At 40.0% G+C, this 25,877-nt stretch overlaps 1 protein-coding gene across 1 annotated transcript in view; it reads right to left on the reverse strand.

Moving 5' to 3' along the window:
* Nucleotides 1–25,877, reverse strand: part of ascc3 (activating signal cointegrator 1 complex subunit 3) — a 202,833-nt gene that overhangs the window by 113,962 nt on the left and 62,994 nt on the right. The window contains exon 11 of the mRNA XM_080039406.1: nucleotides 1,824–1,988. Within this exon, the coding sequence (XP_079895532.1) occupies nucleotides 1,824–1,988 (165 nt within the window). The remainder of the gene's footprint in view (nucleotides 1–1,823; nucleotides 1,989–25,877) is intronic.

Here is a 25,877-nt window from a genome sequence, read left to right on the forward strand (position 1 = left end):
TACCATGTAAACATCTGGTCAATGATTGACTCCTTTATGATTTTCTCTACATACATATTGCAGGATGTCCGTCTTGGGAGAGGGATCCCTTACTCTGTCAACTCTCACTGAGATTTAAAAAAAAAAATGTAATCCCGATAAAGGTTTTTTTTACTGGGAGTTTTTTCTCAGCTGAGCTAAGGGTCTAAGGGCAGGGTGTCATACTGTATGGAATATAAAGCCCACTGAGGCAAATGTCTCTTTGTGATATTGGGCTATACAAATAAAACTGATTTGATTTGATTTGAACATTTCTCATGATGATGACAAAAGTTGTATTTAATTTAAATGTGTTTTTTTTTACAAAGCTATAGGTGTGTTATTTTACACAGCTGTATGTTATGCAGTGGTACATTCTTTTACTTTTCTAACTTACACTTTAATTATGTCTCATTCTTGTCATCTCTTTATTTTGACGCTCAGGTCGTTTTGATTATTTCCTTTATAAGTTTGTAATCTCTTTCAATATAACTGTACATGTTTCCGGGTCAGGGGGATGTATTGTGAACCCTAATAGCGGCCAAGGATAGCCATAATTGTAACATAAGAGGCATGCATAGGGATGACTGTCCTTACAGAGTTGCTAAATGAACTGAAATCCTGTGGAATTATTTATTCATTATTTACTCATTTTACATCTCTTTGTTTTCCACATTCATTCATTTTCCTAACAGAGACATGACAGAAGGTCATCAGACTCGGGGTGTAGCAGCTCAGAAACAAAACAAGTTTGAACACAAAAGCGTCATTTACTGATAGGCAAGTTAGACAGAAGTCCCAAAAGCATTTGGTCAAAAGACAGGCACCATTCAAAACTAGGCAGAATGTCACATGAAGGGGACTGTGCAGAGATTCGAGGTCAGGCTTTTTTTTACATTCCCTAAATGTTGAGGTCCACTGGTTTAACCTGAAACAATGACGGAGGGTCAGAGTATATCGGTCTATGGGTCAGAAACGTTGAACGGTTATGTAACTATTGTGACATCATAGCAGCGGGACACAGTGTAGCCCGCTGATTAACTCAATAAAGAGGAAAAACGGCCCACAATAAACAAAGAGCTGAGCGCCGCCATTTTTCTCTAAACACAAGACTCTTCACTCTTCCCGAGCTGACTACAGACAGCGGTGTATCGCTCGCATGAAACGATGATTCTGTCGAGCAATCAACTGACTGCAGTGTATAGCTCCACCCCTTTTGGTACCCTTTGGGATGACTTGGTACCCTCAACGAAAGGGTGACAATATTAGGTGCATCACTGTTTGCCTATTTTGGATCCCTTCCCAAAGTTTTACAGTGGAAACGCAAATAACTGTGTCTCGTGCCACACCGCACCAAACCTGTACCGCTCAGTTAAAAAGAGGCTAAAGACATCTTCAAGCTCAACGTAATTTCACAGGGTGGTAATATGAGGATACTTTATAATGACGTGACTGGCACCAGATGCATGTATTGTATGTATTGTAGCAATCGAGCAGACATGGCCCACCATTGCAACACAGAGCTAGAGGGAATATCCTGCTAATGTAGCAAGGCAGCATGTATACTCACCTTCTTTGAATCAATATGTCTCTATTTTAACAATTAACATGTGGAACATCTGTTTAATCCTGAAACAAACATGGACAAACAAGATTTACCAAATGATTGTAAATGTTCTAATTATTGTGGACACACAGATCCAAGTACAACTGACAGAGACACTACTAATACTTGTCTGTATAAATGTGCTGGTAGCACCTTTAAGAGAGGACAGAGGGAAGTTAGGAGACAGTGTAGGACTGACCTGTCTGATGGTCCTGGCCACCAGGCTCTCCAGCACTGGTCCTCTGTCTTCATGGAGGAGATGAACTTCATCCAAGATCAGCAGGCGTACGATCTGAGACAGAGCCGAGTCTCCAACACTCTTCCTGGTCACAACATCCCACTTCTCTGGAGTGGTCACCAACATCTGGAGACAGGCAAAGAAAACATTAGGAATTACTAGGGCTGGGCAATTCATCCTAAATGAATCCAAACCCACATTCAGACCCTGGAATCCACTTAAACTTGCACATGTCAAGTCAAGTCAACTTTATTTATATAGCACATTTATAACAGCCGAGGCGGACCAAAGTGCTGTACAGTAAAATAAGTAAAATGCATTACATCAAAAACCATCATAAAGACACATAAAAGCAAGAATTAAAATGAAATTAAAACACAAAACAATAGTAAAAACTTCTAGTAGACACTGCTGTCGATTATTTTGATTTGGGCCCCGTTCAGCCCCTTTTTTTATTTTTATTTTTTTACTCTTAATCAGCAGTAATTTATTGACATTTTTGTATCTGACATTTATATTTTGATATTCGTTTACTAGAGTTTAAAATATATATATATATATATATATATATATATATATATATATATATATATATATATATATATATATATATATATATATATTTAATTTATCGTAATTGAGGCAAAATGTTAAATTAATCATGATATAGATTTCAGGTCGAACCGCCCAGTCCTTGGAGTTGGGGCTTAGAATCTTTTGGAATGCCACAATTTGATTTATATTCTGATTATTGAGGTCGAGAATAGATTCAAAATCCATTCTGGGTTCTTTTTGAGAGCCTCTACCCCAATTTAGTTGCACTTTGTGCAATGACAATAAAGAGATTCTGATTCTGAAAACGATTCCCGATTCATTTCAAAGGAGGGTTTCAGGATCTCCTCCAGTCCACCGTGTACTAAAAGGCGTTGTGGCAAATGTCCTATCTACCTATGTCGTCTTTAATGTGAAGCTTGTAATGCAGGTGATTTTGAGGCAAGTCAACATTACAGGCGACAGGAAAAATACATACATGAAAAAGATTTGAAAAAATTATGAATAGAATAAAATCGATTTTTTGCTAATTATGAATTGATATAAAAACGCAGAAGATGGCTTCCGGTTTGGACCTAAAATGGAGTAGTCGCAAGTCCTACGCGCTCCGTATTTTATATTGATATACATTGATTAGCCACAACATTTTATTATTCCGGCTGCACAACGAGGCAATTTTTCATACTGGAAAACTACCCATAAGTAGCCTGGCATTCCCAGACCTGCCACTAGGCACTACGCTCCATTGAAGCTTTATCAAGAAGACCAGAAATCTGGGCTCACGTTTCAATTGGTTCTATCTAATATGGGCGCGCCAGAGCCCTTTATATGGTACTCTGGGGAGGACGTAACCGGATGACGACAGTGACGTGCATGCGACATCGAAGCCGTGATAGTAAACATCAAAGATGGCTGCGGATATGTTGTGTGAGTTTGAGACTGCTTTGGCCTCGACCCTTTACGATTTGGAAGACGGCACTCAAATCTTTCATTAGCAAGTAAGTGGAATGTTCTGTTTTGCCGACCGACAACGGCAAACATTTAATTTAACAGTTTAACAGCTGTTCGCTAAACGAACGGGGCTTACGTCACCTTGTGCATCGCTCTGATTGGTTGTAGTGCTATCCAACTGCGTGCAGTGGCATTTGAAATGCACGAGTAGGAGCCGCCGCTTGAGTTGGAAATTACTATTGATCGTGGCCAGACCCTCTATCGTTCAAGATATCAGGGTCTGGATTTCCAGGCTAACCCATAAGCACAATGGCGACTAAAAGTCAGAAAAAAGCATCCAAAGCCGCAGTTCAGAGTTTGGCTAGCCCTGCACTCAGACAAACGCTCATGGCCGATGCTAATGCTAACGCTGCCGCGGCTGCCACCCGACCATCAACCCCACCGAGTCCTCCAGCAGAGCAGCCAACGGAGAGCGCTCTTCTAAAGCTGATAAAAGCCGAGATGGGCATTTCTCGTCAACAACTGGGTGATATAATCAAGAAGGAGATGGCTAGTCTCCACGCTGAAATTAAAGAAGACATAGAAGCCCTTCGGCAGGACACCAAAGCTGACATCGCCTCTCTAAAAACGGAATTCCGAACCGAGATGACATCTCTGCGCTCAGCACAGACCGAGACGGCCACCACTATACGGGATATCGAGGGCGCGCTCAACCGACATGATTCTAGCATTGCCGGGCTGGATAAAACCATATTGGATCTCAAACAAGAGGTGGGGAAACTGAAAGACCGGAATGATGACTTGGAGAACAGAAGCCACCGTCAAAATCTGAGGATTATTGGAATACCCGAGGGTGTTGAAAATGGAAAGCCCACTGCATTCATGGCTTCGTTTTTCGCCGGCGTTCTGGGCGACGAGATAACTGATCCTTTGGTGCTGGACCGCGCTCATAGATCCCTGGCTCTTAAACCCAAATCCGGCGACCGTCCCAGACCCATGATAGTGCGGCTGCACTACTACGCGGATAAGGAAAAGATTCTCCAAGTATCCAGGAATAAGGGTGAGCTCAAATTCAGAGGGGCAAGGGTGCATATATTCCCAGACATGAGCGCCGAGCTTAGCCGCCGTAGAGCGGCGTTTACCCCAGTCAAAGCCAAACTCAAAACTTAAATCCACCTCAAGTTAATATATTATTAAAGGAGCAATTGGAAAAACCTATGTTTAAGGAGGAAATTAGAGCAGCCCTTTACAGTATGCAGAATGCAAAAGCTCCAGGCCCTGACGGATTTACGTTAGAATTTTTAAAAAAACTTGGAGATAAATTATTGCCTATCTTGTTGTCAGTTTTTGAGGAGTCCTTTGTCGAAGGCCACCTTCCACCAACCCTTTGTCAGGCCTCTATTTCTGTTTTACTGAAAAAGAATAAGGATCCCCTGAATTGTGGGTCATTTCGTCCTATTTCGCTCCTGAATGTGGATTATAAATTGTTGGCTAAGGCCTTGGCTCACCGTCTAGAGATTATCCTCCCTTCGATTATTTCACCTGACCAAACTGGTTTTATTAAAAAACGCCTCTTTTTTTTTAATATTCGTTGACTTTTAAACATCATACATTCCACAGATGGTCAACACTTTCCCGAGGCAGTTATCTCTTTAGACGCTGAAAAGGCGTTCGATAGAGTGGAATGGGGTTACTTATTTTGGTGTCTAGACAAATTTGGTTTTGGTCCGAAATTATTTTCTTTGGAAAAATTGCTATATAACTCTCCAACTTCATCAGTGCGCACTAATAACACCAATTCCCAATTATTTCCATTACAATGCGGGACAAGGCAAGGATGCCCGATTTCCCCACTTTTATTTGCTATATAGCTATTGAGCCCCTTGCAATGGCAATACGCTCCTCTCCTGAGATTTGTGGTATTGTAAGAGGGGGTAAGGAACATAAAACTTAATTATATGCTGATGATCTGTTACTATATATAACTGATCCACAGAACACCTTACCCCATATTATGAAGTTATTAGGCCACTTCAGCAGCATTTCTGGGCATAAGATTAATGTTTCAAAAAGTGAGCTTTTTCCTGTCAACTCTGCCGCTAAGTCCATCTCCTTTAATTCCTGTCATTTTAAGGTGACATCTGACAGCTTCACCTACCTAGGGGTGGTTGTTACGCGTGGCTTTTTAAGCTTCATTTTGTTCCCCTTCTTGAGAGCTCTAAAATTGCCTTCAATAAATGGTCCATGCTTCCTCTCTCTTTTAATTAATCTAATTAAAATGAACATGTTGCCGAAATTCCTCTACCTTTTCCAAACTATACCAATCTTTATCAACAAATCTTTCTTTTCGCACCTAAATAAGATTATATCTGACTTTATTTGGAATAAGAAGCCACCCCGTATCCGTAGGGAATTTTTACAGAGAACAAGATCAATGGGTGGTATGGCATTACCACATTTCCAATTATACTATTGGGCAAGCAATTTAAGAGCTATGGCATATTGGCTTAAAAACTACATCGACAATGAGACTCCTGCCTGGGTTCAGATAGAGACCACTGCCTGTTTGCCATCGTCCCTCCCTGCTTTATTGTATTCTGCAATGCCTTTCACTCCAAGCTATGTTTTAAGTGCCCCCTTAGTACATCAGTCTTTACGTATATGGGCTCAAGTGCGAGGACACTTTGGTTGGCAGGCTGGCTCACTCTGGGCCCCGATTGCGTCTAATCATCGATTTGCCCCTTCATTTCATAATGACTATTTCTCGGCCTGGCAAAAGAAGGGTATTATTTCATTTAGAGATATGTACATAAAAGGTGTTTTTGCTTCATTCGAACAGCTCAAAACTAAATTCAATCTACGGAATGTACATTTCTTCAGTTATTTACAGGTTAGGGACAGGGCACGTAACAATACAGGAACATTCCCTACAATCCCCCAGCCTCAACCTATGGATAGTCTCTTCCCAGCAGACCCAGAGCTCAGGGGCACAATATCTGTTATACTGTATATCCAAAACTTTCTTCTGTGCAATCAGCGTCTCTGGATGCATTGAGAGCGGCGTGGCAGGCTGATCTGAATGTATAATTTACAGATGTTGAGTGGTCGAATGTTTTTTTTAAGAATACATTCTTCATCTATATGTGCCAGACATGGCTTGATCCAGTTTAAAGTGGCACACAGACTCCATCTCTCTATAGCCAGAATCTCAAAAATGTATCCATCAAGTGATAGTTCATGCAGATGTAAAAATTCACCTGCAACACTAGCTCATATGTTCTGGCTTTGCCCGAAACTCGTTAGTTACTGGTCCTCTATTTTTGACGCTCTATCCAAGATACTTAAGAGACCAATAGCTCCAAACCCTCTTACAGCCGTTTTTGGCATTCAATGTGACGGTGATCATCTTTTTAGAGCACAATCAAACTGTATTGCCTTTGTCACTCTTATAGCCAGTAGATTAATTTTACTTAATTGGAAGCAGGCTACTCCAACCTCCTTAAAACACTGGATTAGGGACACACTACAATTTCTGAAGCTTGAAAAGTTAAGATTTGCTTTAAAGGGTTCAAAGGACAATTTTAGCAATGTTTGGCAGCCTTTCATTACATATCTGCTTGACCAGCTCTAAGGATGTACAACATTTTTTTTTTCATTTGTATTTTACTATTGATCCCAATAACTCCAAACTGTGCACACACACTTTTTATTTTTTGTTGTCATTGTTTGTTTTATTGTTATTATAATAATCATTGATTATTGATTTATGTTTGTCTGTTTGTCTTTGGGGATAAAAAAAATTGTTACATTTGTAATATGATGTTTTGCTATATTGTGAAAAATCAATAAACAAAGTGGTAAAAAAAAAACGCAGTAGATGGGGATCTACATGAATCTATTATTTTCACCACTCCTATTAAGAATAGATCCTGTTTCTGTTCTACACCAAAGTAATACAACTGACCACAGAAAGCTAGAGAATAGATAAAAAAAACGGTTAGGGTTATATAATAATAATATGATATAATATATTTATATTAACATTGAAAGGAAACATTGTTTTTTCAATACAGTTAAAGAAAGACTAATCATCATGAACACTAGAACAAGAAGACAACTATAAACTAATCATGTCAATAAATGTTAATGCAACAAAACAGCGCCCCTTTTCATGTCATTGCCTTATTTATGACTACTGTCCACCAGTACATTTGTCATTTAAAAAGGCACAGTATACCCATTCATTTGTTATGTCAAGTTAATCTAAGTTATCTATTAAGTTCCTTCAACTCAATGCTAAATCCATGCAGTTGTTGACGATGCTAGCTAACAAATTTAACCTTGACCAAGTTTAGGGCTGTCCATAAATAGTGAGAGCGTTGTCTATTGACTGTGTTCAACAACCAGAATAAATGAACCGTGGAATAAGTATCCAATTTGCCATAAAAGTAAATCTGTAACCACTCTAAAACGTAAAGCAAATGAAAGTCCACACTCCATCCTTATAGTAAGTGTTCATTTCATTTCAAATACTTTCAAAATATTAAAGGGTTAGCACCCATAGATAGAGAATTGTCATGAGCTCAAAAAACAGCGAGCACCGAGTTATTTGACTTCAATATGATTTTAGTATGATAAGTATTTTAAAACAGGTCCTAATCGGGACATTGATAGGTATTTTGTCTTTAGATAACATACAAAGCCCTTCTCCCCTTTATCTTTCAGCTCATTCACAGCCATAATGTGTCCAAATCTCCATGTGTTGCCAGTACTAGCCATTAGCTACATTATTTATTTTATTTATTTCTATTTTTGTATTCTTCTTAAGACTTATACTCAAGTGAAGCAAAAACATTTCCTCGCGCTTGAGCATTGTTTATTTTCAAATTATAGTCACTCTTATAAGAATAAATAAATGAATAGAAGTTTTTTAAATACCCGACAATACATAACTAATGGTGTGTGAACAGTTTTGGCAACCTGTCCGTGGGTGTGCACATTGCTATTAGACTCTCTCTTTAAAAGCAGTTCATTAAATCTCTCTAGTTTGCATTTAACTCAATCTAATCAGCCATTAGAGAGCTGGCTTGCTCACAGAAAAAGAAGGCGCCTGCTCCTAATTGGAGCTACTGGTTAATCTAAATGGAGGCTCTGGCAAATGGAGCACAGGCCAAAGGGCTCGCTTAATTGCTTCACAAAACACACACACACACACACACACACACACACACACACACACACACACACACACACACACACACACACACACACACACACACACACACACACACACACACACACACACACACACACACACACACACACACACACACACACACACACACACACACACACACACACACACACACACACACACACAAGGAGATGGAGAGAAAACATGCCATTGTTTGGGCTGAATGGTGTTATCTTATCTAACTCTATTTATCAAGAGATTTCAGCAGGATTGAAGTCAATCATCTGAATCCACTGACTCTCAGTGTTTCATAGATGTTAATGTTCCTTAAAGGTGACAATTGAATCCAAGAGTGGGTTCATGAACCTGTACAGAAGATAGCCTGTAAACCCTCATCGCGTTCCCTCCTCTTGCCACTGTTCTTTTAACTTGTGCGTATTTATGGTCTTCATTAAATCTCAAGTCTCTGTTGCATTTTTGTAGCCTGGAAATCCAGACCCACGATCAATAGACCTTCCCAACTACAGAGGTGGCACCTACATGTGCATTTCAAATTCCACTGCACGCAATTGGATAACACTATCAGCATTAAACAAGGTGACGTATTAAGCCCTGTTTGTTTAGCGAACAGCGGGGTTAACTGGTAAATTAAACTTTTGCCGTGGTCGGTCGGCAAAACAGAGCATTCCTCTTTCTTGCTAGTGAAAGATTTGAGTGCCGTCCTCCAAAGTGTTAAGTGTCGAGGACAAAGCCGTTTCAAATTGGAACAACGTATCCACCATCTTTGTTGTTTATCATCACGGCTTCGATGGCGCATGCACAGCACTGTCGTCATTCGGTTACGTCCGCCCCAGAGCACCATATACAGGGCTCTGGCCCGCCCATATCAGATAGAACGATTTGATTGGCAACTCTGAATTTGACATAGTTAAAAGTAAGCGAAGTAAGCGATTTATTTATGGTAATATAAGTGTTAAATCGCTCTTTATTCATACAGTGATCACTTATATAGTGTGCGCGTTTCATAAAGCCGATCTCTCAGTCACTTGTTCTGCATGTAATCAGCAAATAAACTTTTCGGGGATCCCACTACTGATAACCAATCAGAAGAGAGAACGCTACAAACCGGCACCCGTCTCACTGTCGGCGCACGTGCAGAGCGACAGATGGGTGAATGTGTATGTGCCTACAATGGCGGAGCAGGTAAAATCCTTCCCAATGTCTGTTGTGATGGTTTTTATCATGTTTTATCACACTTATGGATATGAGATGATGCTAGATAACTTGCTGCTTGAAGACCGCAGTGTAGGGCTGGGCGATATGACCAAAATCTCATATCCCGATATAGGTCATTTCATATCCCGATAACGATACATTTATAGCATATTTCCTGTAAATTAACGTAATAAAAATGAAATATAAATGACACATTGAAATAAGTTATTTCTCTTATTACATTTTGAATTATATACTGGACAAATAAAAAGTATTTATATGTAAATATTTACAGCTTTTGGATTATTTTTTCCTTTTATTCAAACTCAAATTTTCAAGCATGCAACAAAGTAGAACATGCTCATGTTATCTGACCGTCCAACTTATTACTGTAGGCCTACTTACAACCTTAGTATTTTAGTCTGCAATAGCGCACTGTTCTCTACACCTTGTAATTTAGTGTATTTTCTTTTCTTTCTCTAAAATATCATAATTTCCAATTCAGTGCAAATAGCCCGCAATGTAAATGTTTTGGGAGACCTTCCTCCACGGCTTATTTCAGACTGTGTGGACTCACACTGTATGCCTGTGTGCCGGTGGTTGCTATATGGCACTGCTGCAGGTGAGGCTCCAGTTGCCCTTCGTAGCGAAAATTAAAGTTAAAATGAACGACTGGGAGCTGCCACTAATGTTCATGAAGCTTTTGGTGTGAGCGCAGGGTGACAAGTAGCTATTGGAAATGACAGGCTTTCTTTTCTGTTCTATCACCGAGGAGTAGTCCCACACGGAAGACAGGTACCAGTGACGGAAGTGCAGCGGGGCTAGCAAGCGCTGCTTTCCTGTGTGTGCTCCTCCATGAGCTTCAATGGATCGTGCCCAGACCAACAGGCTGAGCAAAATGAATTTGCCAGCGGCAGGTCTGGATTTCCAGGCTAGCTTTTTGTACATTAGGCATTAAACAAAACAGCAGAAGAGCCAAAGAAGAAAAGTGGTTCCAGAAATATTAAGAGCCAAGTTGCACCATTGTAGTTCAGTTATGATCAAGGTTCACTCACCCCTAATACCCACCAGAAGTATTTCGGCGGGGTGTGAAAAAAGGCTCTGATTTTATTCTATGCCGGTTGATGGCCAATACAAAGGTACTGAATACATATTTGTATCTACATTTTGCAATCTAGTATTCATTATTTCAGACCTCATCAGTTTAGGACGACTACAGTTCACTATATGTTTGGGTTTGAACATTGTAATTTAAATTTTGATGATGTTTTTATCTTATTTTATGACCCACTGATGGCAGGTTTACATTGATAAAGAATACTCACACAAGGACTCAGCACAGAAGGTTTGGCTGCAGCCTTTTGTTCTACGCTTTGAAACGTGCTGAGAAAAACAGGCCGTTAAGGACAGTCGCTTCAGGGTGCGTTCACGTGCTCGTACATTTGGACACACTCCCAAGACGCTTTTGGTGGGTTTTAAGGGGTTACAGTTACACGGTCGGGACAATATTCATAAATGATTCTTCATTTGTGGTCATAACTACTTTTCATGTTAATACATTAGTTGTCTGTATTACAGAAACTGAATGATTATTACTGTATTTTCATCAACGTTAAAATAGTCTATTAATTAAGGAAAAGAACAGAAAGATATAACACGCAATTCTAAAATTCCGAAGTGGATGACATTTTTGACATTACTCCTACTGCCTGGAGGTATGGAGGTGAATTTTCAAATTGTTTTCCCCTCGATTATTATGCTGAGACAGCCTGTTCAGCATGTTGGAGACAACCCTGACATTTCCTGCAGCAATTACAGGAAGTCTTGTTACAATATGATGACGTAGATGTGTGAGTTGTGGCATTTATCAAAGTAGATCATTTACACATACTGTATATTAGTTTTGTTTTATTTATGTTCATGATACTTTGGTATAGATACACTGGCTTGCTCAATGGTTGATCTATTATACCGTAGGCATACATTCTGTGCTATTTTTGCAATGGATTTTCCCAGTGTAGCTAAGGCTAGAAACAGTCAGGACCATGAGCAACTTTTATATTTTACTTTGTATAGGGTCAGCGGAAGGGATAATCTATTTAAAAGTCACATGTGCTGCTCATTTTTAAGGTTCAAAATTGTAATTTTTTTTGTTACTAGAAAAGCCCTTTATATTTCTCACAGTGCGATTGCTAAATCTCCTCTCTCAGCCTCTGTCTGACATGCACCATTTTAGATATTGACATTTTTTAAGCTGCGTCTTCCAAAGAGCCTATAGTCTGCACTGATTGCGGGTTTGAATATAACTGCCTGTTGGATTAAGGTGGCTCTGGGGGTTTGCTTATCCGTTGGAGGTAGTGCTAAGGAGCATGGCTTCTCCCCTTATGAATCATAATGGGATAGTTATCTGATTGGGGTTTTTGAACACGTTTTCAAGAAAGATTGGAAGTGGAGACAAACAGATGAGGGCTGTTTTTCTCGTACTTTGAGAGTCTCAAGTCATATAAGGGAGGGGACCCATATTAATGTTGGAGAAACATTAACAAGTGAAATGTGTAATGTACTGCTAAATCTCCCCTTTACATTGAACAGTTAGTTGATGAATGAATGTAGTGATGCTTTGTGTTCAGTGGTAGGGTCAGTACAGCCATGCTATATACAGACCATGACAGGATGTGCAAACTCTCAGCAAGTGCAAATGTAATTTACTCATATTGCTCTATGTCTTTCTGACAAGTGAAGAACTAAAACAAAATATTCTGGATGTTTACAGCGAGTGCCGGGACTTAAGATTTCCGTAACGGCTTATCATATTGGTAATTACATACAATAAGTTAAAGTTATATTCCGTAACATATCCATCTATTTTATTGACTGTTAAGTTACTGTCTATCAAATAGTGAGTTAAAAAAAATGGTGTTCAAAGGGGGCGCCCTTAGCTCAGTTGGTAGGGCGTCCCACCCGGGCCGGGCCCAGCAGCAGACCCGGGTTCGATTCCCGCCCGCGGTCGTTCTCTGCATGTCACTCCCCTCTCTGCCCCATTTCACCTATGTCTCTCTGCACTATCAATAAAGCATAAAAAAGCCCAAAAAAATATCTGTTAGTTTTTAGGTTTGTTTTTATCGTTTATATACAGTCTATGGTTTGTGTAAGACATGGTCCTAGGTCCCACATTTTCAAAACTGATGAAAAAGTCTTTCTGCAAACTGTGTGTGCTGCCGTGTCTGAAGTTCCTGATTTTCAACGTGCGATCAAACGCAGCATGCATGCCTGGGCGAGTGTCACTGTGCCGACAGTCTAGCAATACAGACTCTCTCTGTCTGTACTTCTCATAACTTCTGGGTCACAGAGTTGGATCAGAACACACAGAGAAAGCATTCTGCAGGTAAGAACTGACAATCTACTGACTTCATACAGTCAAGGTTCAGTAATGAAAGAAACTCTAGTCTGGAAGCGCCTGCAATTACATTTTACGCCCGCTAGAAACAACAACGCAACTCAAATGTAGCAGATTACAGGTTTGATATTAACTTAATTAACAACTTGTTCTTCTTTAAACTTTCTGTGACCAACAGCTTTGTTTTTTTAGAGTCTTTAATATACAAGGGCAAAAATTGGATAAAAGAAATCAGCAGCTATTTTAATTCATCTTCATATGACCGTACTTTACTAAGACGTTTGACACACTCTTTCTCTTCCTCCCTTCACAAGAACAGTGTATGTGACGCAGCTGCTCATTGGATGTCACTGACTCATATGGCCTGGAAGTCCCAGGATGCATCACACCTACCCGTACACTAGCATCCACACGCCAGCCTCTATCCAAACCCTGTCTGTTTCCATGGTGACCAATCACCACCATAGAGAGAGGAGGATGTGGGAGGAAGACTGAGGAAGGATGTTGGAAAAAAATATCTTTACCGGATTGGGATATGTGAGCAACTAACGGCAATCTGTAATGAAAATCTTCTCAATCCAGCATTGTCATGTACAACTGTGTGTGTGTGTGTGTGTGTGTGTGTGTGTGTGTGTGTGTGTGTGTGTGTGTGTGTGTGTGTGTGTGTGTGTGTGTGTGTGTGTGTGTGCGCAGATGTTTCTGCTTATGTTTAGTCACGAGAATACCACTCACAATTAGATAAATATGAGAAATCATTTAATTACAATTAGAACTGCTCTTTTTTCTTCTGTTAAGTGGATGCTCTTGGACATTAAAAGGAGTCAATAAAATGTAATAATAAATTAAAAAATGCAGGACAAATAAGTTATGGTAGACTGGTAGAGATACACAGCAATTAGGCTGTTGATGGTATTAACCCATAATGATTCTTATCTCTATTGCTGAATAGCCTAACCCTTTTTGCTGAGTTCCAACAAATTTTTTTATCATGAAAAAAATTGCTTCTAAGAACTAATGATCTTGCAAGAATAAACACATTTTCATAATTTGTGAGAGCTTGCATTTATTTTTTCAAATCCCCCACAATGTTCCTGCCAAAGTTAAAAAAGGATGCTCGCAATATGTATCAACCACTTCAGGCATATTCCCTACCCTACGTCCAGGCTTCTGAATCACTCCATTCATATTAGATTGTTTTCATATCATTCAAAAGGGTACAGCTTTATGCTCATTGTTTTGGTGAAGTAAGCGATTTATTCATGTTAATATAAGTGTTGAATCGCTCTTTATTCATACAGTGATCACTTATATAGTGTGCGCGTTTCATGAAGCCGATCTCTCAGTCACCTGCTCTGCATGTAATCGGCAAATAAACTTTTCGGGATCCCACTACTGGTAACCAATCAGAAGAGAGAACGCTACAAACCGGCACCCGTCTCACTGCCGGTGCACATGCAGAGCGACAGATGGGTGAATGTGTATGCGCCTACAGTGGCGGAGCAGGTAAAAATCCTTCCCAATGTCTGTTTTGATGGTTTTTATCATGTTTTATCACACTTTCGGATCTGAGATGATGCTAGATAACTCGCTGCTTGAAGACCACATCTGTGCCAGCTCTTACCACCTGGCATAAATAAATTCTAGGGGAAACACTGGTATAGATAACTCAACAGGTTTAATGCTAATTTGCTTTTGGCTTCAGAGACCTAGGCGAATGCCTGGCCAGTTAGTCAGCTTGACCATGCAGGAGTATATCTTGGCTCCCAAACACATTATCTGGATGGTTATGGTCAACTATGAGAGATTTCCATTTAGTACAATTTCAGTCGGACTAACATGGGGCAGCTGTGGCGAAGTGGGAAGGGTGGTCGGCCACTGGAGTGCACGGTCGCTGGTTCGATCCCCCGCCTCCCCGCCACATGCCGAAGTGTCCTTGGGCAAGACATTGAACCCCGAATTGCTCCCGAAAGTTAGCTTGCACCCTGCGTGGAAGCTGCTGCTATCGGTGTATGAATGTGTGATTAGGTGAATGTGTACAAAACAATGTAAAGCGCTTTGAGAAAAACCAGGGAAAAGCGCTATATAAGTGGAGTCCATTGACTTAACGCAATAAATCCAGCTTTCTAACTTCAAGTAAACGTACTGAATGAACTGTTCTTGTAAAAGTGTTGTATATCGACCCCTGATGAACGCCGCAGGACGATACGTGTCAGTGTAACTATAGATAGGCTCCTAATACAACATGGTTTGGCTAGAGATTTGATCCCTTCATATCCCATTTCCCATTTCTTCATACACCTTGAAAGTGGTCTAAGTACCTGGCAGGATCTCCACTCTGCCCATGTACATACATCAAAAGGCCATGATGAAAGAGGCAGTGACGCAGACTTTAGGGAGAGGCAGAAGACAGCCAAGGTTACAGTGCGGTGGCATCACACCGGCCTGTTTAAATGTGGACAGGCCCGTTCCACTCAAGCACTTGAGAGTTTAGACATACTGACACTCGCACAGTCAAATGGAGGGATGACAGAGAGAAAAGTGAATGAGGCTAAATGAAAAGGAAAGATTGAAAGTGCTGCAGAGCTGCAGTGAAAATCTGACCTTTATCATTCTCTTTGGGGAAATCTCTTCACATGACCTGATGGTAAAATGCAACTTTAAGACACCTTCAGATTAGCTGGAATTGGCCTCATTTCATAGGAATAAGCCTACACACACACACACCTATCCGCAAGCTTTTCATTTTCTCTATTAGTATTATAAGTGCCAATAGGCTTATAAACTTCGACTTCTAAGCAGTACGATCTCTAAAACTTCAATTCTTTTTGGATTTAGCAGATGTGCACGTTTCCACAACCGTCTCACTTTCAGATTGCAGTCTTTGAAGGGTGGATCTGCCAACCTCTGCTTCCCTCATTAACTATGTACTCACTTTGCAGCTTTCATTTCAGCTTCTTTAGCCTCATTGTATTACATCTATACTCTCTCTACAACAGAGGAGGAACTCCAGGGCTTCTCTCTGAGAAATGTTACTGCATCTACTGCACAGCGCTGAATTACTTGGAACAGTCAATTAACTACTCAAAAGATAATCAAAAAATATCATCGACACATTTGAAGAACTGAACATATTTGGTTATTTTTACTGATCGTTCTACATGGCATATTATTAATATGTAGGAGACTTAAAGAAATGTTTTACAAAAGAAAGGACAGTTGTGTATCCTGAAGTTTCCTTGATCAATAATTAAGTCGGCTGCACTACCATTCTTTAAGAGGTATTTGCCTAAATAAAGGATGGTGTGTTTTGTGTATGTTTTGGTATTGAACACAACCACGTTAGTAAGTCCATCAGTACTGATTCCCCAACCATCAGTACTGGTGTAGTGGTTAATGGCATTAGAATCCAGCCTGGGTCGTCCTCTGCATGTCATTCCCCTCTCTAACTCAATACATCTCTGTCTCTCCAAACTGTCAATAAAAGTATTAGTAATAAAAAAAATAAAAAAAAAATAAAAAAATCCATTGTCTTGCAACTCACAAAAACAATGTCCCCAAAATAATTAATTTCTTTATGATTTTTCTATGCCCTGTATTTTCCCTAAAAAAACTGGGGAAGGTTATTTTTAGCAAACGAAAATAAATAGTACATTTGGTTCTTTAGTGAGTATTGGGGGCAGGAGGAGGGTGTATATCAGGCTTTGATACACAAAATTGTTGTTAGTAGGATACAGTCATTGTTGATTTTGATTTGCACATGGGATTTGTTCACAATAAAAAAAAACATAGAATAGAAGATGACTTGCTGATTTAGAATGGTCATTCAATGGAATAAGCATTGAGTGCTTATTCTCAGCAAGCTGGAATGAATAAAGCACAGCAGAGCGATACATTCCTTGACATTGGCTGAAGACAACACTCTACTTTTTTGTTTTATATTTCAATTTTCACATGAAATAATGCAATTAAGAAGGTCCTGAATAATGTGTAAAATGTTGCTAGCTTTATGTTGCTTTAATGATTAACTTTAACAAAGTCTGTAGTACCGGAGCTAAAAAGTTAAAGGTGGAGTAAGCGATTTATTTATGTTAATAGGGGAGAGTGGCCTAAATTGTGCCGGTGGGGAAGTTGTGCCCCCCCTTGTTTCTAGAAAACCATAGAATAAATTGGAAATGTGACAACATATTTAAGAAGAGCCATCCATTTAACTCATCCTGTAAAGTAAATGTGCTTAAATGCACATTTAAGCTCAACAAACTGTTTTTTGCCTCTAAAAGTAAAATTTCGATGATCAAGGTGTTTGGATTATTGTGTCTGAATAATTATAGACTAGTTTGAAAACATTTGACACATGTTTTAATGCTTTAATATGCTACACTTTGTGTCTATATAGTTAGCACAATGTCAGCCCTAAACTGCTGCATCATGCTTATTATCCAAAATTCTGGGGTTGGGGTGATTTGTGCCAGAGGGCCTAGGTGAGTTATAAGTAAGTAAGTAAGTAAAATGTATTTATAAAAGCACATGTATAACAGTTTGCACGGTCCAAAGTGCTGTACATAGTGCATTCAGTACGTAAACAATGAAATAACAAAAATAAAAGACATAAAGCCCATACATCCACATATAAACAAAGATAGTAGTGCAGAGGTAAGATAGTTAATGGGGAGGAAAAACCAGGGTGTACAGATGGGTTTTGAGCCTTGATTTAAAGGCAGAAATGTAGGGGGAATCGCATATGCCAGGTGGCAGTTGGTTCTACAAGGGCGGAGCAGCTAGTGCAAAGTACATTTCTGAGAGTTGTGCCATTGTCATGGCTGTTTACGCTGGTCACCAAAAAGAAAGTGATCGTCTACAGTAGCTCAGAAGAGACTGACATCTCCATTCCACTTAACGAAATCACTGATGACAGTTCAGATGGCCAGAAAGATGATGATGGTGACTTTGTCATTGTGAGCTTTGCAGGTAAAACCATTAGATCTGCTAGGCCTTGTTTAAAGCTCACATATTATACACTTTTCTGTCAATATTCTATGGTCTTAGAGGTCCCTAATAGGTTTTTCTTTAGTTGTTTGCTGAAAAAACTGTTCAGATCATTTATTGTAGTATGCCTCTATACCCTGATGTTCAGCTAATCTCACGATGGCCTATTTTTTAAACCGAGCTGCAGCTCCCCTCGTAAATATACAATCTTTGAGCTGCCCCCGCCCCTCTCTGGAAGCGACGGGTCCATAGCCTGTAGTAGTAACCTGTCCACAGTGCCAGTACTGAATGTTAGCACGGAAGCTAACGGCTAAAAATATTACGAAAATCAGTGAAAAAATTAGCTTCAAAGTTAAACTTAAACTCTATTGCCTTCCTATGCTTTGTCTGGCTAAAAACGAGGCATTTTCAGACTGCTGTGGAGAATATAAAGAGCTTGTTATGGGCAAAATATCAATGCTTTTCCCGAAGCTAGCTCAGAAGCTAACGGCTAAAAATATCACGAAAATCAGTGAAAAAATTTGCTTCAAAGCTAGACTTCGACTCTATTACCTTCCTATGCTTTGTCTTGCTAAAACCGAGGCTTTGTCAGACTGCTGTGGGGAATATAAACAGCGTGTTATGAGCAAAAGCTGGTTGCTTGTCCCAAAGCTAATAGCTATACACCAGGCAGTCAAAAATACCAATAAAAACAATTATTTTTGTTTCAGCGTTTAAAAAAAAGCACAAGTAGCTTCCTATCCGTTGTGTTATTAAAAACGAGGCATTAATAGACTGCTGTGGTTAAGATAAATTAGTGGAGTATGAGCAAAAGCATTCTGTCGCTTAGCGGGGAAAGCAACATGGCTGTCGCTCGGAAAATTTTCGGGGCCGTGGACCAATAAGAAATGGGGGGCGGGGGGGGGGGGGGGTGGGGTTATCATACGGTGGACGTTTCTGGTTACTAATGTGAGGGGAAGCATAGACATATAAAGAAAATATGGGGATGTGGCTGTGCCGACTGTTACGTAATAGTCGGCGAGAATTCTATATTGGGGGGGAGGGGTGGGGGTTTCAGAAAGGGGGAGAGTGAGAAAAGGAGAGATTGTTATTTTTTTTATATTTTGGCAGTCTCTAGGCACACCGTGGACCCATGGATATGTTAGAACACATTTAAAAAGTGCATTTAGCATAATATGTGACCTTTAAGAAAATTGTCCTTCAATCTTTGTAAAATATTTACTTTATTTACTTTAAATACACCTTAAATAAGTAATTGTCTTGTGGATTTGTCTTGCATCACAGTTTATGAGATATATATCAATGGCACAATTCACCCCATGGTATTCTCTCCAACGGCACAACTTACACCAGACCGGAAGCTATATTTCGAAAGCTATATTTCTTCAACAGTTTATTCCAGATCCAAAGTTTTTATTGCCAGGGATGCACAACACCCTGAAATATATGTGCATATTTGAGTTGGAGACTTTACTGTCAAGGCCTCACTTTAAAGTCACTTTGAGTAAAAAGTGGCACAACTTAGGCCACTCTCCCCTAATATGCATATCCAGTATCAAATGAGCCAACCAAAATCTGTATCAAATCCCTCATTCGGTTTATCTTTTCAACCTTTACAAATAACTATAGTTATATTGACCTAACACTCTGGGGCCGGTTTCCCAAAGCCTTCGTAGAGCCTTCTTAACGCTACGTCATTCGTAACCCCTACGTAGAGTTCCTACTTAACGTTTCGCCTGTTTCCCGAAACGTTCTTTGCTACGAATCTCTTTCGTACGTCATACGTTGGTACGGTTGGTCTGGAGCGCCCTCGGAGCCTTCTTAGCTCTACCGTAGGGATGTTTCAGCTCTCATTTGTGTCATTTAACTAATAAATCTGACTGTATTTCATATCAAACGGACACAGCGATGACTGTATTAAATAACAAACTGTTAAAAACGATAACTATAGCGTACATATCACATTTAAAGTAAGCTATATATTTTATCAGAATACCATTCACTCTGATTCACAAAGTGTTCAAACTATAAGTACATAGTCATCTAACTGACTTGACAATCAGCATTAACTGATTGGATGCGATGTCCGTCAATATGAAAATACTTTATACGTGATACACTACAGCCTACAGTCGGATCGTTTTTATCAGTTTGATATTTAATACAGTCATCGCTGTGTCCCTTTGATATGAAATACAGTCAGATTTATAAGTTTAATGACAAGTGAAGTCCCTGCGATCGCTGTGGCATCGCCAGAGATAGGCTTGGCTACTACAGACCCCCACATATCCTTCCGTAAGCACCATGGGTAAAACTGACACGAGTGACATCCCTGTTAAGCATGGAACTGCCACAAGTCATTCATGAAGAAAATAATTGCTGGAAACAATCTTAATCTCCTCCGCTGTTTCTATATTTTTCTATAGCCTAGGCTACCTTTTTTAAATCAGTAGGCCTATAGGCTATGGTAATACGTTCGACCAAGGTTAACACTAGAACCATTGCGGAGCTGTCAGCTGAGCCGGCTCAGCTGACAGCAGAGTGCGTCGGATTCTCCGCCTCAAAACATGTAAACGTGTGAAAAAATTAATGAATAATCAATTAAAGCTTACCTTAAAATAAGTGTGCCATGTTACTGTTTATTGTATTTAGGATTTTAGCTCATTTGGACGCTGTTTGGGCTGTCTGTTTTTATTGATATAGGCCATAGGCGATATTATATCTACTTTCAGTTTCCTTACTGACCCACCACGAAACGTGATTATTGTTCTTAAAGATACTTATATTATAAAGCAAGAGGTGTTAAATAAATGTTTCGGCTTAGAAGGATTTCTAGTAATCTTTTATTCGCAAAGACTTGTCATGCAGCTTCGCATGAAATAAGCAGGAAATGGAAAATCGAACTCTGAGCAATTGATTTCAGCAGTGTACGTACGACGTATGGAGTGTTTCTCCTAAGAGACCGTTCGGGAACCACGACTACAGAGGTAAACAACTTTGGTAAGTCATAACGTAGGAGTCTTCGTAGCTCGCTAAGAGATGACGTTATCGGGAAACCGGCCCCTGATCTGTAATCAGCTTTGGTTATCTTCCCTTGCCAATGAAACAAAACAAAGGAAAACATTGAAGGTTTGTGAAAAGATTGGGTTGTTAGGCCACTCTCCCCTATAAGTGTTAAATCGCTCTTTATTCATACAGTCATCACTTATATAGTGTGCAAGTTTCAAAAAGCCGATCTCTCAGTCACTCGCTCTGCATGTAATTGGCAAAAAACTTTTCGGGGATCCCAAAACTGATATCCAATCAGAAGAGAGAACGCTACACACCGGCACCCGTCTCACTGCCGGTGCACATGTAGAACGTCAGATGGGTGAATGTTTATGCACCTACAATGGCGGAGCAGGTAAAATCCTTCCCAATGTCTGTTTTGATGGTTTTTATCATGTTTTATCACACTAACAGATCTGAGATGATGCTAGATAACTCGCTGCTTGAAGATCGCAGTGCATTAATGTGGTGACGTAGGGACGAGGGAGGGGACTGCTAACTGCAGTCACTGACAGGAAGTTAGCTAAACTGACCATTCCGCTTACTGAACCTTTACGTTATGAGCTTGCGTATAGATTGAAAACACAGGTTTCAATTGCTTGCCTCTTTCCTATTCTGATACAAACCATTTCCATCTCATCAAACGTGAAGAATTCCTTTTGTCTTTACTATAATGTAACCATGGTAACTACTAAGTGTAGGCAAAAGTGCTGCTTTGAACCTTGACTGAAATATATACGTCTACCTGTAATTCCACATAATGAGGAAAAATGAGGATGTCTGGCTACTTTCCTTGCCTACTGCATTGTGCATATTATGTTCAATGGACATGAATTGTTTTTTATGTTAAAAACGGCATTAATCCATCTTTATATTGTTATTTCATTTTTGGAACAAAATATTGGCAGGGCTACTGAGAGATACAGCTAGGTCAGACTGTCTGTGCAAATGTTTGCACATAACAGTAACACTGAAAGAAGGCTGACCTAATATCAACTAGGGTTGTGCCGAGGAGCATAGATGCCATGGCGCGGTCGTCAATAGTTTGTTTTCAGTCGATGCCATTTTATTTATTTATTTTCAGCCTGTGCTGTCGAGTGACTGAGTATGCAGTGGAGAGAAAGAGGGGAAGACAGAGACAGAGAGAGAGAGAGAGAGAGAGAGAGAGAGAGAGAGAGAGCGAGAGAGAGAGGGGAAGACAGAGAGAGAGAAAGAGGGGAAGACAGGGAGAGAGAGAAAAAAAGAGGGGAAGACAGACAGAGAGAGAGAGAGAGGTAGAGAGAGCTTTTGTTTTTTGACTTTTAAGTGATCACAGCTAATGATCTGACTTTAGACTGACTCCTGCTGTCGGCCGATCAGCTGATCCGACCAGCTGTTTGACAAGGAGATGAAAGCAAAGTCAAACTTAAGATGGAGCAGTTCAATATAAGTGAATACATTTTGTAACCCAACACTATAATGTGTTGTGTGACTTGCACTAGTAGCCTAGAGTAGCTCACACCCGCCCCATGTAATAATGTCCAAAGAGATGGGTGTACAGTAGTTCAAAGGGAGCAATCGCTCTCATGGCTATTTTGGCTTTCTACCAATGACATTTAAGCACAGTGATGGCTGTGTTAAACTTTAGCAGGTTGCCACAGATGGCTCTATTTAGGGTTGCGCACATTTTTTGAACATGTTCTAAATTACAGCGACACGACAGTGAGGTCCTGCGACTCACGCGAGGAAATCGAGAACCTCGGGGAACATTTCCAGACAGTTCGGAGACAATTTGTTCCCAAGAGTCGCATCCCAGTGAGATGGGGGGCTTATTAACCTGTAATTTGTATTTAAATGTTCTATTTCTATTCATTTGCTTTTAAATGTTTTATTTCTATTAATTCACTTTTCTAATGTGTATTATGTATTTTAATCTTGCCCCTGTAAAGCACTTTGAATGGCGTCGTGTCTGAATTGTGCTATAGAAATAAACTTGCCATGCCTTGCCTTATCAGGCCTGAAAAACAATATGGTCCACACCTAGTCTAGAGTCTAGTGACTACGTGTGGCAGCAGGACGGTGTTTGATTGGGTCCAAATAAACAACATTATGTGTGTTCACGTGATGAAAGAACATATCAGTCAGTACAACAGCGTGGCTCACTGCTGTGTTTGAATAGTGTTTGGACAACAAAAGGAGCTCAATGGCACAGAAGATACTCCGGATATAAAGCAGCAGTAAACAACAATGTCTGTAAAAATAATTCTCAAAGTTTGTTTTTATCTTTTTTTTTTGACAACAAGCATTCTCCAGAATCGCTGACTCCAACCTTTAGGTCATGCCAATGTTACGCAGGTATTTTTTTTTAAATATATTTTTTGGGTGCAGTGTTGAAATGGGGAGAGAAAAAGAGAGGTGGAAGACATGCATCAAACCTACTTGGCCTTCATAGTACGCGCTCTGGTGGGCCCCCATCTTACCCGGGTTTTAACCTGGTCTTGATTGCATTTCCTCCACCAAGGTCATTTGTGTCTTATGTTCGAGTCAGTGATACTTGCTGTTGGTAATAGCCTTGGCTGTATTGTGACAGGTGTGTTGGGTTTGTAGGTCACAAGAAAGCAACTGGAGGTGATTATCAAATACAATTCAGGTCAGTGTGAGTTGGCAACACAGCATCACGATTGCAGTGTTTCCCACTAATGTATCATTCCGTGGCGGGCCGCCACACTTTCATTTTGCCCCTCCACACTTTCATTTTTTATTTTTTTTTATATATGTATATTTTACTATTTAAAAAATATAGGCTACATGTATACATTTCATTTGCAATGCGCGAGTTTCACTTGGAAACAATAGCATTTGCGCATAAAAATCTTTAACGTGTGATTCGCGCTGTGATCTCAAGAAACAATATTTCCTTCAATCATGGACGTACTGTATTATCAAAGCGCCGCTTGAGGGATCGAGGCTTCAATCTCCCCGAGTCAATCAGCCCCTCCCCCTGCGGTGTCAACACGCGCTTTGACTGTATTGCCTTTGAACACTCTCATTTTTTCAAAGTAAACGCTTCGGACCCCGCGGGACACTCAGTTAAGAGCATCGAGGGGGCGCCGAGAGGCAGGGGCTGGGACAGACGGTAGCTCGCCTCGCGGCGGACCGTCAGCTCGATCCCGAGATCCAACTACGAGCTTTTTAACTGCAGCAACTTTAAGATACGCTATTGGAGCTGGAATTACCGCGGCTGCTGGCACCAGACTTGCCCTCCAATGGATCCTCGTTAAAGGATTTAAAGTGTACTCATTCCAATTACAGGGCCTCGAAAGAGTCCTGTATTGTTATTTTTCGTCACTACCTCCCCGAGTCGGGAGTGGGTAATTTGCGCGCCTGCTGCCTTTCCAGCAGAGCACCCTCTGCTGGAAAGAATATTGTGAGCTATCCTTTGTGATTGTAGTCACAGTTATTTGAGTACTAGTAATTCAACAATCTAATAAACCAAAAGGGCGCTTGTGTTCACTCTTTTGAACCACAGGTAACCACCACCTTTGCTTAATTTTTTTGATGGCTCAAATGTGTATCATAGAAAATTATTTATTCATTAACCATTGATAAGTGTGTTAAACTCCATCTTAATCACCATTTATATAGGAATAGTGTTCCTCAAAGTACACCAGATTGATGCATTTAACATTTAAAAGGTACAACATTTTCTTCCGGGGGAGCATACCCCCCGGACCCTCCTAGGGGGGGTCGGGGTCCGTCCCCCCCACACTTTCAAAAAATTCTGTGGGAAACACTGCGATTGCAATGCAACGTTACAATGAGATCAGTCAGAACTGCCTCCTCTCCCCTTATCATTGAAGCTAAGCGTACGTTTGTTTTCAAAAAGGGACCTAAATATGTTTTATGCATTATTTTATCTATTTATCCACATTCACCGTGGATAGGGCAACAGCGGAATAACTGTAAACCGGTGCATATTATAAAATAAGTAGTATTACAAAGTGAGATTTTTAGTTGTGGACATTCTTCTAAATTAAATCTTGTCAAGGAAAAGGTCTTTGATTAGATTATTCAAATTCAAACAAGAGGTTGTGGATAACCAATGCACTCCTTTTTGGTGAAGCAAATTATTAAATTGGGAATAATTGGGTTATTCTTAGTTGACTTGAAATTAAAGTTAAAGTAAAATTAAAACACATCTAGTTGGTCTTTTTTTAATGGGCAAGCTCATTAGTATAGTGTGTGGGCCCTTTTAACATTGTCTCCTTATTTGAAAGCAACTCTACATTCATAGCCCGTCTCTACTGGTAGGCCCTTGGTAACAATTGAATCAGACATCTAGAAGTTTTACAACCTAGTAATTGGCAGAATTGTGACTGATGCATTTTGGAGAGTAACCCTGTGTTCCAAATCTCATACTTCTTCTTTTTACTACACTACATACTAAAGTACAGAAGAGTTTTAGGGCCACAGGAGAGAAAAAAAAAATCAGATAAGGAAGATTTGTTTTTCATTATGTTGAGAAATGTCAAGAATAAAGACGAATACTCCAAAATACTATTGGAGTCAGTGGGGCATTTATGTATTTTTAGCATACTACAATTGACGTGCATGTATTGGGTCATCCTAAATCTTTTTCTGGCATACTAAATAGTAGGGAAGTATGGGTATTGGAACACAGGGCAAATGATTGGAT

This window comes from Ammodytes marinus (assembly GCF_949987685.1).
Source record: "Ammodytes marinus genome assembly, chromosome: 13".
Taxonomy (NCBI): Eukaryota; Metazoa; Chordata; class Actinopteri; order Uranoscopiformes; family Ammodytidae; genus Ammodytes; species Ammodytes marinus.